The sequence below is a fragment of the Bradysia coprophila genome, unplaced genomic scaffold (assembly GCF_014529535.1).
Source record: "Bradysia coprophila strain Holo2 unplaced genomic scaffold, BU_Bcop_v1 contig_358, whole genome shotgun sequence".
Taxonomy (NCBI): Eukaryota; Metazoa; Arthropoda; class Insecta; order Diptera; family Sciaridae; genus Bradysia; species Bradysia coprophila.
This window is the reverse complement of record NW_023503616.1, coordinates 2,172,954-2,188,735: the sequence shown is the minus strand read 5'-3', so window position 1 is coordinate 2,188,735 and position 15,782 is coordinate 2,172,954. Positions and strand designations below refer to the sequence as shown.

The following is a 15,782-nucleotide window of genomic DNA, read 5'->3' as shown; positions in this document are numbered from 1 at the left end:
CTTTCTATGGTTTAGGCTCATAAGATTGGATACCAATAACAACATGTACTACTACATATTAGTCATTCTTTAAAGCAGAAGTCCCCCACATTCATAATATAAAATAACTTAATCAAATAATTGCATTAGTGAGGTCACAGCCCTCGTCAAAGTTCACCGAGGTTCCATCGATTCTGAGAAATTTTTCGGATGTCATATTTTCGGCCGTTTATCATCAAACTTTATGAAGGTAATATTTGCTTCGAGAGTACTCGACCTCAGATTTCCAACGAGCCCATACAGCCAGTTATGGAAGATCAAAAATATATGAGACACTAGGCATATATAAAAAAAAGTCCCGAAAAAAATAGCGCCGATTTCGGTCAGTCGAAATTTATTTTATTTTATTGAAAAAAAAACTTTGTCTTCCAGCCGGCTGAGACAATCTAAGAACAACCGGCGACTCGGTTGGGTGAAAAAGTGTTGGCGGGTCACTAGCCTGTGCTCGTTGAACCATTTTTCCAGACTTTAGCCTTAATATTTTGATTTTCAAAATGATTTTCACTTTTACGTGAATCAATATTGTCGCAATAATATCTTTCAATTATTAATGACACATTACGTGTTGTATACACAGTTTTCATGTGTATCTGATGTAGGTAATGTTACACCCACAACACAGCTACTACAGGGATGTATATTACCTATCAACGGGAATATGCGTTGTGTAGCTTACATTAACATTCGGCATTTGTAGCATATATGTTCCGTAGCTCAGGTGGATTATTGTGGACTGGAGATCAAGAGGTCCCGGGTTCGCGCCCCAACAAGGCAAGTTTTTATTTCAAATAATTATTAATAAAAAATCAATTTCGTTTCATTTCAGCTAAAATTCAGTTCAAAATTAACTCGTAGGATATACAACAGAATATCAAAATACTCCCCAGTACTGTGAAATATAACTCCGAATAGCTAGAAATATTTTCTTTTTAAATTATTGAGTTAATTTTGAACTTATTTTTATCAGAAATGAAACCAAAATTATTTTTAATAATATTATTTTAAAAAAAAACAGGATCCGACATGATTCGAACCCGTGCCTATCGATCACAACATTTTGATTGTAGGCAATCACACAGCTATTGTAGGTAATCACAACTACAGCTCTGATAGCAAGTAGAAAAATACAGCTGTGACAGCTACGGGCCGAAATATTTTCTGTGACAGCTGTATTTTCTCAAAGCAGCTGTAGCAGGTAACTACTTTTTCCTCAGTCAGGGCCTATTATGTAGAATTAATTTGCAAAATTTGCAAAAATTCACAGAAATTCACAAAAATTTGCACAAATTAATGCTTCATTTTCAGCACATTTTGCAAGTCTTTGCGTTCTTTTGTATGTTTTAGTACAATTTAAGGTGAATAAAGCAATTAATTTGACTTTGAAGGTGTGTAGAAGTTATTTTTTTGAAAATTTTTGCAAATTTGTGGAGAATTTTGTGCGAATTTTTGCAAATTTAATTCTACATAATAGGCCCTGATTGTAATGTTGATTTTTTCAGCACTAGACCCAAGTTTTCCTTACGAGCGGAGCGTAAGGAAAACTTGGGTCTAGTGCTGAAAAAATCTGCATTACAATACTTGTAACACAACATACTATTTATATACCGTGCGGGAAACACTGACATTTCTCAACGAAAAATCATGACAAAATATGTCGTATTTCAGTTGCCCGATGCACAAAAAATTTTTCATACTGATTTTTGGATGAACTAAAACTGGTTAAATAGTTTAAAGCAAGTTGAACATATCGAATGTATGTGAAGTAATTACACACAGGGGATAGTGTTAATGCTAATGTACGACATAACAATCTAAATAATTCTCGCGAAACGTTCGAATATTGTACAAGTGCGATAAAGCCCTTCACAGGCGGCGTAACTTACAAATTTCTTCACTAAATTGCATAAAAAATATTAGCAACTACATGACTCATTATTTATTGTACCAAAGCTTGTTGATGTTTCCCCATAAGTCAAAAGTTTGCGTATACTCATCAAAGCAAATCGTGTTGCTTCAAGTGAGGTTCATATTTTTCAACATTGACTCCTTCCTTACCGCATAAACTCAGTCAATGATATAATGGCTGCGATGCGGCAAAATATGATTGACAACTCTGCATTAACTCGTGCTTCATCAACGTTTAATTAATTTACCACTTAAATAGGTGAATGAATTTGTGCACACGATGAAGGCGTTTTAATACATGGTATATCAGAGACTGAGAAAAATAAATTTTCATTTCAATTTTATGAACGGAAGTAGTAAATATCGTACATAAAACGTTTACAAATAATGCGTAAAACAGGTTAGAAAGTTAGAAAGTGATTCTCATTGAATTATTTATTTAAAGAATTGAAGTAGGAGCCTTACAACTATCAGCCTGTCTACAGGCAGTTATGATAAACGTTTCTAACAAACATTCAAAAATCTGCCAGAAAAGGCTTTCTAAATCAACAAATTATTACATTCTAGGACCTTTTTCCCCGGAAGCGATTTCAGATGAACTTTCTCTGTATATGGTGTAGAGCTTTTGATATATTATTATTGTACCGAGTGTTATATATGCTGTGATATAAGAAAAGTCATGCACACTCACACATACATAGACATATATCTTATACATATATTGTTGGTTGGCATTAGCAAGCGCAAATATGGTAAAATATTTTGTACAAGAGAATAACTGGAACTCGCTAATATAACTAAGCAAATCTTTCCTGCTGATACATAACACACACATTGGAAGTATAGGTATACATAAGTAGAATGAAATAAGGCTGCTACACATATACTTATGTAAATACTGTATAATATCGACATAGTGCCATTACATTAAGGGAAAATGTATAACTGGCAGGCACAGATTTTGTCATTTAGATTTTTGTATTTTTGCAATGTTATTATGAAAGAAAAGTAAAGAAATGTCTGTCGAAAAATATTATATAAATTTCGTTAATGTGCTGTGAGGAATGCCAAAGGAAATGCGACAGCCACAATATAATACACAATCGTGGGAACGAAAAAAAAAGTATTTTCAAAAATGAACGAAAACGAAGATAGATGGATGGATGGGATAAATACGTTTGAAAGGTTTATGTAAGTTTTTACTTTGAGTTATTTTCTTTTCGTTCGTATTATGAATGACTTTAGCGTAAGAGATAAGTTGAACAATACGAAAGTATCTTGGAGGACATTCGTAGCATTTCTAATTGGTTACAGCGAAAATATTCTATGGAAAACCGTTTTCATTGAAAGTTTTTTTTATTGTCTGAATTATGGTAATATTTTAGTTTTTATTGTTAAACTCACATCGCATCGACATGATTCATTTAATGGAGGGAAATTCTTATTAAGCAACTTTTTAATTATCAACTAAGGAAAACTTTGAACAAACTACACTTTTTCTTGGTATACCAATTAAAAACCACTCATCTAAGTGAATCGATTATTAACCTTCAAAAACGTGAGGTAAAGAAAACTATAGTTCCTGGCGGCTAAACTTTACCTCAATTTAGTGATTAAAGTAACTTACTTAACAACGACAGAAATAATGGAAATGGTCTTCTTGTGTAAAGTTTATCGATCCGAGGCAAAGATGAGTCTATTACTTCTTTTGATGTAACAATTTTTAAGTTCAAGAAAAGGATTCCAAATCTATTACTTCTTTCGTCCTATTGCATGTATGCTATATTTATATATTACATAAGTTCCACGTTTCCGTTACTGGCGATAACAGATGAATATGAATAGCCCGTAGAGAGCTTTTTTGGTATATGTTTTCGAAATGCAGTCTTTACATATTTCATTCATAAAGATCTCTTGCAATTACTTCGGATTTGTACGGTGGTGATATGCCTGTCACCTGTGGTATATTGACGAGGACTACAAATTGACTATAAATTGTTTTTACCATTAAAATCAATAGAATTAAATTAAATCTTTTAAATCGTTTTCAGGTAAATGGTTTCTAAAAATTCTAAAACCTACTGAAATGCACAAACATCTGTCCATCTACATTAGATTTAACCTGAAGTTTCGACAAGTTTTTGAGTGCTTTCCAAAAAATTACATTCAGAATGCCATTCCATTTTATGCGATTTATGCGCAAAACTTTAAAGAAAAAACATTTGAATCGAAATCAAAATATTCCGAATATAGTAGCAACGATGCATTGGGCATGGGTCCAAAAAAGGTATTTGATTCATAGCTCACTCCATTTTCAGGTTTATGAAAAGACATTTCCAATTAACATAATATGACAATGCAGAACTTTTGACTGAAATATTCCGCTACAACCTAAAATTGTTTATTTAGAGTAGTCTCTTTCTGAGGGTAGTTTAGTTTTTTTGCAACTCCTTATTTTACAAGTCTTCCATCGGGCAGATCTGCAGATATTGTTAAAGTTTCGTTGTCAAAGGATGCTCTAAGATTTTCAAAATGTTATCTATTACAGCCATGATGTCCGGATAGAACAGTAATCCGTAGCCTCGTCGAGTTACGAATTTTTGTGACGCCAATTAAAGTACTTGAAGTAATATCAACATCTAAAGGAAAGTATTCAAAATCGAATAGAGTGAGTGCATTAACTCTGTTTAATATAAGGAGGAACGTTCTTTAGTTCGAAGCGACGTAGTTTCCAGCCTTATGAAGACAAAGAAGAATATGAAAGAACTCTGTGAAAATTGAAGGAAGTGCTCAGGGCTGTAGATCATTATTATGATACGTACGACAGAAAATATAAGAAAACAATGCTGGCGTTCGAGGACGGCAATCAGGAACTGTACCGAAAAGTAACCGATTGTGGACTTTAAGCCACTCGACACTTCCCATTCATATGCATGTAGTATATACAGCTAGCTATATATGCAGCTATATACATATACCCAAATAAAGATATATACCGTTAAACGGGTCCTCGTCCTATTTTATTTATTTCTTCTATTGTAACTGAACTGTAGTCATAAAATTATTTAAAGTGTCCGAAAGTTGTCTCATTAAAATCTAATAACAACTGCCAAAAATGCTGTACAAAAATATTACCCAAATTATGTTCAAACATTTTCCGTTTCCTCCTTCATCATTTGCCACGCACATGTTTTACTTACACAATGTCTTGTGTGCACAGGCATTCTTCAAACTGAAAGCTTATTTTATGCCTAATTAGTCAAACACACACGACGATGATTAAATTATGACATTTTATATGTTATCATAATCCATCGGGAGACCAATAAAGCTCTTTCAAGAAACTATTAAAATATTTCGGCAACGACAATGGTGCAATAAAATATACATGTAAATGTGCCTGTGGGCGCTTTCGGTGAATATGTATAGTATACGTATGGTGTGTGGTAGAGCCATTAGGTAGTTACACCCATAACATTTTACGAATATCTCGACTCTCTACATAATATTCACATACAATACTGTTATACAGTTGTGCATACATTATTTTCACTTGCCTTACCTAACCTTCTTGAATATTGAAAATTTAAATTTCACTAAGGAAAAGAGGAAAATTTGTCGAGGTATTAGCTTGTGCTTTATAAAAAATGGTAGATGTGTGAGAGGGTAAACATTGACATTATAACGTTTTAAGAGGATGAAATAATAATACTCCTTACATCACATATAAAGTAGCAGGAAGAAGATATATATAGGAGATGTCGTCTAATGTTTCTATGTGTCATTATGTACGGTAGTTAGTAATAGACTTATGAGTCTAGAGTTTTGCATACCCCATTTTTGGTGTAGTATAAATGATTGGTTATATATTTAATTTCAAGATGTAATTTAAGCAACAGTGCGGCAACCCCCGAAATATGTAGTCTTATTCAGAATTGTATTTTAGGGACACGAAATTAAATTGGTAAACACTAGGAAGACGGCAATATTTCCATAATTTATCACTGAACGACTAACTTTATATATATATATATATCTATGTGTGTAATGAATTATATAACTGCTAAGAGGCTTCGTTCAGCGTGATAATTCCATATTTTTCCGTGGTATGAGATATGAACATTTACGCCAATTTTCACTTAATTCGTTAAGTTGTTTTAAGAACCACATCAATTATGCAAAATAAAAAATGAAATTCGTGTGAAGAGATTGAAGAAGAAGACGAAGGGAGAGAGATATTATGACAACAAAATGTCGAATGTCACTTACAAATCACATGCGTTGAAAACCGTACTTTTCATACTTCTTTCGGGATGTAAAATCCTTCACGTACCTAACTAGTGAAGTCACGTTTTTTGTATGTTTGTTGCTGACCTCTCTGCTTCGAATCAACAAAATTCACACGAAAACTGGATTTTCAAATCTTTTACGGTTAGTCATGTTAATGCAAATTACATAAGAATGAATAGAAAATTGAAAATTTCAGTTTTCGAGTTAACTATATTGATCCGAGGCGATGCCGAAAAGAAGATTTTTTACTTTTATTCCAAGTTATGTAAAGGATTTTACTTGGTAAAGGTGGTGAAAGTAGTGCTTGATAAGTCTCGTTTTTGTATGTTATTGACCTCAGCTACGCCTCGAATCAACAAAAATCACACGAAAACTACATTTTTCATATTTTTATCCCTAGTCATTTAAATAATTGTTCGCGTGTCACAGTTAACACGATCTGATCTGAGCCGAGAAAGAAACGAAAACTCGATTTCCAGTTATTATCCCAAGTTATGTAATGATTTTCAAACTGAGGACGTCGAAAGAAATGTATTGATTATGAAAAATACGGTTTTCGGCGCTCCTAAAAACACTAAAAAACCGAAAGCCTCTTACATTCAGCCTTAAAAATGACTATAGTGAGATCTTCTACATCCATTGATGTAGACATCACATCTTCGGCAAACTTTGTTCTTCTAACAACTTCCACAATTATTTAATCAGTGTATAACAATCCATACAAAGACTACCAAACCTCAATATAAGTATATGTCTGGAAAACGTTTTCTATTAAGGCATTACAAAAAAAAAACAACTAACGTTAATTGAAAATGAAGATGGGAAATGTCTAATGCATTATTCCGATAACATATTTTCAGTCGACATAACATGCTACGATGAAAGAAAATTCCTAAATAACTTTCGTAGAAAGGAGTGACATGTGATCGCATTCATTTCTGCATAATATGTAAAAATAAATTGCATTGTGGAATTATTGTCACGTGGACCATCACGTGATGGTAACATAATTGCAGCTAGTCACGGACTACATCCTTTATGCTGTTCGTGTATAATAAGCTGATAACACGAAACAATTTGCAAATTGTTTAAATCGTTTCTTTTTCGATAAAAGATGTTGAATTATCGTTTAGTTGAGGTAGTTAAGTATCGTAATTTTTTGAAAGTTTCAAATTTCACACTCACCTTACAATCCCTGCATCCATGTTTGATCGAATATAGTTGCCTACAATCATATCGTACAAGAATTTCATTAAGTTCACAAGTTATACGAGATGCTAATGCGTCAGCATCCAACAAATCGTTTAAAGTTCTTATACAATCGGAACCGCCTTTATATATATCGACCAGTGCATCACTGTGTATTGCACTAAAAGCACTTCGTTCGCAGCAATGTCTTAAACGTAATGATCGTAATTTGGTCGTAATAATGTCACGTGATGATTTTTTACATATTTGCGCAGGACTACTTTCCTCATTATCGCCAAAATAGTCAAGGCACTGTTGTTTTTCATTAAACCGATTCTCCTCCATTTTATTATTATTATTATTAGCCGTATTTCTATCAATTAAACGTAATGTCTCGCATGACGGTGGACACTCCGGTGGTCCAGGACCTTCATTTACCAAGGCCACGGGCAGTGTACCGGCTGAGCATTGACCCTGGAAATAATAAAGATTTTTTTTTTAAATCTGTAGTAATTCAAAATAATGGTGCGGTAAAGGTGGAAAGGTGGAAGCGTTAAAAAAACAATAAATCGTCGACCTGTACAAAAAAACTTCAACTAAAAATGAAGTAGCAATTTTGTCAGCAGTATTATGCCTGATGTAATAGGCTAATAATAATTATCCACTAGACATTCACAAATGGCTTCCGATTAACGAAAACGTTTGTTACCAATTTTGAGTAGATATTAATACACTTCTTTATCAGCCAATGTCCCATATAATATTAGTCTCTTTAAATTGATGTCCAATAAAAGGTTATTAGATGTTGGTTTCTGGTGTCACACCGAACGAGTATACGAGAGTCTCATTATTATAATGTTTGATTTGTATCAGATTTATGTGAAGGTCATCAAGAGCAACTAATTTCTAAAGAACTGATCAAAATTCTCATTTTTTTTCTCGTATCGGGTAACCTTTTATATTCATTGTCCATAACATTTATGCATGTGAATGGCTATGAAACTTCCGGTTTTATGTATTTTTCGTCTAAATAATCCTACTCGACCTAAACACATAAGGCCTTCAGTTAAGATTAGAACTGCAAAAACATCAAAAAAAAAATTTATAGAACATTGCCCAAATTCTAGTTACACATAGAAATTTTTTGGTTCGGAAGGTTTTATACGAGTATGTAATATGGGTTATTGATGTTGTATAATTTTATATGACTAAGCTTCGATGAGATTTATACTTTATATATCCACTATATGTGAAGTTATATATGCTTCAGTATATTACGAGATTGTACATAAAATAAAACTTAACTGTACGTAATTGTATTTAGGGATACAGCGATACAAAATTGTATCTGCGAAACAAATCGATTAGATTCTTGTGTAGAACGAACGTCAATTTTGTTTTCCTCATTTTTCCTTATAGTTACTAATGTATAGAGGACATGTAATCGATGCATATAAGAAAGGGGATATTCAACGACACTACGGCTTCTACACAAAAATAATCCGCTAAAAAAAAAATCTACGCCTTCAGCTAAATATTATTATTTTATGGATGAAACAAATATCTCAAGGATATAAAAATTGCTCGGCCTATACGTAGGAGCATTGGTTTTTATCTTTCGTGTTTTTCCATCAGTGAGCAACCCTCTCTCGTCATACAAACTGGATAGAAAAATCGAAATTATAAAAGAAATTTTGTTGTTGTAGTTTAACTTTGTCAATTATGATGTGGTTCAGATATCAGAAATTATTAATAGAATTTTTGATTGGGTCATTGCGTATAGCCTATGGTTAGGTTACTGTATACGACGTAATAACGGTTAATTGATTTTTGCGCCTTTATTCAATCAATTATGTCATGATTTGAGTAACGTTTTTATGTGTACATTGTTTTGCCGAGAAAAAAAAGGAATCTTGTAACTATAAATGGACCTTTTTTGTGCGGCCATAAGTCATTGTAAATATTTTATTGATTCCCTTGTTGTATCGAATTAATTTGATTGGGAGGGTAAGTAGTCATATTCATCTTTGGATTTCAGAAATCCTTTTATTGTTTTGGTTCCGGAAACTGTCTCACTTTTCAATTATTGTTTAGTAAATAAAGATGATGCACCTAGGGAATAATGATAAATTCAATGCTCTTTGGAAAAATATTTAAAATAAATTCTTACTACAAGACTCCGTCTACCGCAAGGGAAGGCCCTAGTTATTCACAGATTTTCTTGAAATAAAATTGTCTTTGATGTTTCTCGTAGGATTATCGGTAACATTTTTGATATTCGATTTGGGTAGATAAACGCTCATGAGACTCAGATTTTTCACTTCTTCTTTTTTTAAAGAACAACTCCTCATCAGGGCGGAATTACGGCTGCATTTCTCTATTCTCTACTCTACCTCGTAGAGAAATATTGTGCACATTCTGTGCACAGAAAATGTGCAAAATGTGCATGTAACGGACACATAATTTATAGTACACATTTAGTACACATATTGAGCATATTGAGCACAATATTTCTCTACCAGGTTCTCTACAGAGGGAGAACAGAGAAATGCAGCCGTAATTCCTCTCCAGTCTCTAATTTTATTAATATTTTCATTGTATCCGTATATTTCATAAAGTCGAAAAAACATGTATACGTAGTCACTTTTGAAGCATATTGAGAGCGTAGCCCAAAGGCCTTGAAATCCCGAATACAGACCTTAGTGAAAAGAGACGCATCAACAATACCCTCTCTAGCAAAGAAACTAGGAAAATTAAGGTGGTAAAACTGTACAGTGTACAGCTGTCATAGAAAATTGTAAACTTTTAAAAATAAATTAAATGAAGTATGAGCAGCGATGTCCTTTTTGTGTTGAAAATATCAAGGTTCTGAAAGAACAGGTTAGGACAATTCTGATTCGATCACGAAGGCGATGACACACAAATTGCGTCAACAGCTACGAAGTTTATATGAAAAAGGCACTTAACAAAAACAAAATTTCGAATTTTTCTAAAAAAAATTTTTTTCAAGTTAATAGGTTTGTTCCAAGTAACTGTAAACACGAACTTTAACAACCCGAACAACGACAATTTCATCCATAGCAACGTCGCTTACGTGATATTTCATACAAATCGACCAACGTCGCCTACGCGATTTACACAGAGGTATTATTGAGGTTATGGTTATATGGATGAAATTTGACAATTCATATGGCCTTGGAACAAACTTATTTCACACACAAACTGTACTGAGTGCGTTTATCAATTTCGTTGTCACTCGCCTTAGTGGCTGTCTTAACCTGTTTTTTCAGAACCTTGGATAATATTACGTCTCCTGTTACCATTTCGGTGTTCGAAAATGAATAATTTGTGATTGTGACGTGTTTTTTTGTGTGTTGCTCCGTTATTTTGGTGTGCAAAAATGCAAGAAAGTTGATTATTTGTCTTTTTCGTGTGACGTCGATATTGCTTTAAAAAAGAGCGCAGCACGGCAACTATATTACGAAAAAGTCAATGTCACATTTGTCAAAATAAGGTGGTATTTTGGCTGCGTCAAAACGAAGTTTGGTTGCTGAGAGGGTATTGGTATCAACGATCTAATTTGGCCTATAAAAAATTGATATAAAATTAGTCTACTTTTCTAGCTTTGAGTTTAGTCTATTCTATAATTATATTCTTCCTTGAAAGCTCTCGAAGGGCCTATTTTAAGGGAATTATTTCAATTTTTCAGTCATTTTTTTGACTTATTTACTTGTACATATTTTGACCTCATATTGAACAACTTACGGATTTTTTAGCTGTATGTAAGGCAGTCAAACCAATTTGAACGATGAGAACAAATAAAGTTTGTGAATTTATATAATGACAACAACGATGAAATAATCAAGCAAATCAAATTATGTTAAAGCTCCAGAAACACAACACTTTTTTGTATTTGTGTGTGAGCTTTATGGCCTGTCTATTTCTTACATCAATTGTAAACGATTTAACATTAAATAAAACGGAAAACGTAAACCAAGTTACACCAAAAATAAATATTCCATGAATGCTTTGAATGAAATCTATTCGATTAATGTGGAAAACAAGAATGAAAACAGCAAAAATCGTGCTGTAATAAATCAAATTTAAATGGTGGAAGTGAAAAATGGTCCAAATATTACACACGAGTATTTCTTTGAGATGATTATTAAAAAAACAACAAAGCAAAGCCTGAAAGTGTTATGCAATCGACTTTAAATTATCCAAAAATGTTTGGCGAAAACAAAATCGGGAAAAATTATTCATCAACAAATCAATAGCGACATTCGGCAAGTCAAAGTGTTACCTAATCACACCACTTCTTCGTACTGTTCCAATTGTATAAATTTATATGATCAAAGCAACAAAACCTCGACCTTAAAACCGTTAGGGATATATCAAAGCGAAAGACGACTGGATTTTTTTTATTCAAAAACGTTATATAATGAATGGAAAAATCAATACTCTTTTTCAGATTGAAGAACAGCCAACAGCTAGTAAGGAGTGTACAATACCGTGTGCATATCATATGAAACAAACTAGTGATTTGAAGATAAGCTAAGCACTAGATAATACCTCTATTGAATGATATCTTACAAAATAAAATTCTTTTTCAATTTTTTTTCCCTGGTTATAAGAGTGCTTTTGTAACTTGTTATTTGGCCAAGAATAGAGAAAATTGAGAAATCTTCAATCCCAATGGCGGCAACCTATTGAATAAATCTTTTTCTTTTGTTTACATAATTTTATTGATAATAAATTGTCAAATTTCAATTGATATCGAGAGTCCAATTTTTTTTTTTATATTCAGTCTAGTAAACCGATACGTTGCCATCAAAAATCCGAAAGCCATAAGTCGTCTAGCACCGATACTCGTATTATATACTATGTAGGGGGTGCTAATTGAGTGTAAATTATAAATAAATATAAAAATCAAATCACACAACACACAACGCAATTTATCGGTACAATTTACAAGCCATTTCATGAACGTGTATTGTACCCTTAATACGGTACACACAAACGTTATGGTTCTCATAGAACACCACCCACTCATTAGTTCTTTTTCTATGAACAAATTGCACCCCATGATTTTAGTCCCAAATTGCTTTTGCCACTAATTAATTATCTCGAAAAGGGCATAGAATACAATTTGGATTTTATGTTTAAATATTGGCTTGAAGTAGGATAAGGGAGCAAGACCATATTTCGATACATTATGACATTTGAAAATGTAATATCTGATTGAGTTTGATATAACTCGAAAATTTCGTTTTTTTGTGTGTTTGCCTCGTCATTGTCTGTTTGCCATAATTTCTACTATCATTTAATTAAACAATTAATTCGATTATTGTTCCTCAGGAGACCGCAATTATTTAATCATTTTTTTTTCCAGACATAGCAAGAAATCATTCAACGAAGTCAGGGAAAAAATTCTACCTGGAGATCCGGTGCTGAATTAGGTCCAGGTGCCAGATCGCAAGCAGATAACCACGGATTAACTCTTGCCAAGGAACCCGTGTTTTCGTCTCCTACTTTTCCCAACTTATTCCCTTGGTTGGGAATGATTTGACTGATGCCTCGCCGAGCCACCGAAATAAACGCAAGCGCCATCACGACCAGCCCGGGTCCTGGCCACATATTGACCTCGGGTTCGGTAATGCTAGCATGGTGCAGGTCCGCTTAAGACGATATTCACGGGGCTCGGGCTCATGGCCCCATCATCACCGTTTTCGTCGCGTCTGGCTGTTGGTTTAGTATCGTAGCACAATACTTAGATGTGTTGTTCGAGTTGATAAAACACTTCTGTTCGTGGACCCCGCAGCCATCTTGAACAATATACCTTTTTAGAGTTAACACAAACACATCACATAAATGGCTACGTAGGCCAGATAATTCGATGGAAAAAACACGGATTTCCCGATCTTGGGATGGCTTTACGCGACTTTTCATTCACTCGAGACTTAGTTCGCGTTGCGGGATGCCGATCCCTGCTTCTTGGTGGCCCCAATCGGCACTAAAGGTAGATGGTAAGTTAGATTGCGTGCGCAGGCAATCGATATTGGTTAGGTTGACCCGACGTGTTTTCATTCAATAATAACATTATTTAACTGCATATTGGACTGTCTTAGAGCACTTTTAACATACAAGTTTATTTTTACCCGTTAGATAAAAAACGAATACGTTTCTCGAAAGTCGTTGGTACTCGTAACTAATTTCTATCGAAGTAATTTACAGTAAAAATCGAATAAATGCACAACGTTCGAAAGTATAACCGACGAAATTATGGAATATATGAACTGAATCTGGCAGACCTAAATCACCACGCAAGCGTCATAGCGCATTGATTCACCTGCCACACCATTTTATTCTTTGAACTACCAACAACCCAAATTCGCCCGTCAACGTTAGATTCTATAACTTTCTTACAAATACTATTGCACTACGAAATCGAACCGACACAATGATGTGCAGAGCTTAATTTCGAGTCGGTGTAAAGGAGACAACACATCGAACTTTGGCCAAACATATGATTTTCACGATATGTCCGCATTCCGATACATATATACATACAGGCGACACACAAACACTAGTTCAATTTATGATAGATAATTGAGCTTTGAAACTTTATATATGAAAATTCCCTTCATATTAAATGAATCACAATGTTGCACATATAAAAAATGTTCTTGTCATTTTTCCGATTCCCTTTTTTTTCTACAATTTTGATTTTTATTATCACTTAATCAACACTGATTAACACAATGGGATTTTTTTTTTTTTTGATTTTCCTAATACCTTTCTTCAGCACAAAATGTGATCCCTGATGAATCCTTTTCAAAACAAAATCGTAAACGAAATTTTCGAACGAGATAAACCAATGCAAAATTCAAAAGGGTTGCTCAGCTATCCCATTTATTGATAACAATTAAAGTGCTCTTGTGGCAAATTAATTATTAATTTACAACATAACCTCACATATCCCCGATAAATAAATTATTTTGATTCGATGGGTGCTCTTTTCGTACTAATGATTTTGTTTCTATTTCCATTCTTCTCGCGTTTAACACTGCACACACATAGTTTTAAGTTCGTGGTTGAAGAGTGAAAATAAAAATGTTGTTTTGTTGTATCCCACTTTATGGGAATAATAAAGTTCTATGGATTACGAAGTTACGTTAATAATAAAGCTTGAATTCGATCGTTAAAATTTTCCTTCGTTGACTTTTTCATTTTGTATGGTGAGGGCTATTAAAGAGTTAGGTTTCCATCTCGGATGCAACAAATAGTGCCATCTATTAATGAAATGTCTCTGATAGTGTGTCTTTGATAAAATACTCGCCTCCATAAGTTCTTTCTACGTCGGCTCTCATTTGTTCTGCATAAATTATTTAGTTGACTTAATATCCTCCGCAAACGTTGATTTTGCTTTCTTTTCATGACTTAAATTGATTTGAGATTGTAATTATGCCAATGACTCTTGTAGATAATTAGAATATGTTTGTTGTCTAATTATCTATCGAATGTGTTACTTCTTGTGGTCTAGGATTACTTTCAACAACCTTGACAAAATATATGACTTCTTTAGTTTTAACATAAACGTTTTGCAATGCAAAACCATATCCATTATACACGTCATTGACCAATATAGTTACCGCTGATTAATTACTTATTTTGTCTGTCGTTACCAGTTAGACGGATACTAAAATGTTAAACAATAAAGAGGAAATTTGTGCCTTTATAGCAGTCGATGTCATTTTCTTCTCAATTATTTGCAAGATTTTCTTTTTAAAAGCAAGGACACAGCACTTGTGCTTCAAAATGTTTTATTAATATAAATTTCAGTGCTACCTTCCACGAACCTATTCGCGTTTCTCTACCTGATCGTCCTTCCTAGTCGCCTCAGCTCCGCTCAAATTCTTCATTTTTATAATGTTTCACCTAGTAGATACTTTATTTACTTATTTATTCTCGTTCTGATCATGTACACACTTAACGTTACAAAGCTTTATTTAGCAAAGACACATAATCATCTTGAAACATAAGCTTTCAAAAGTGTATGTTCATTTCGTACACTGTTAACGTTGTGTAAATCCCAATAATACAAATACCTTCTTTCGTTACTTGTGAGTGAATCAGAATTAAATTGTTATTCACTAAAAAATATTTCGTTAATAACTCTATCACCTGAACACAATGAACAATTACTAACCCAATTTAATCCGACTTTTATTAGTAATTAACCTTTGAAAAACAGAATACGCATCATGCAATAATATAAGATTATCGATGCATGCGACGGACAATCGAGGCTTGCCGAGATTGCCTCTCATGTATCGATATCCTATTATTTATCATATGAA

General features: G+C 33.5%; 1 protein-coding gene across 1 annotated transcript in view; it reads right to left on the bottom strand.

Annotated features, from left to right (window-relative positions):
- Window positions 1-14,550, bottom strand: part of LOC119081760 — a 48,310-nt gene extending 33,760 nt beyond the window's left edge. Inside the window, exons 1-2 of the mRNA XM_037190950.1 lie at window positions 12,859-14,550; window positions 7,420-7,896 (exon numbers count right to left, since the gene is read on the bottom strand). Coding sequence (XP_037046845.1) covers window positions 7,420-7,896; window positions 12,859-13,059 — 678 coding nt within the window. The 5' untranslated portion in view covers window positions 13,060-14,550. The remainder of the gene's footprint in view (window positions 1-7,419; window positions 7,897-12,858) is intronic.
- Between the last annotated feature and the right edge of the window lie 1,232 nt (window positions 14,551-15,782).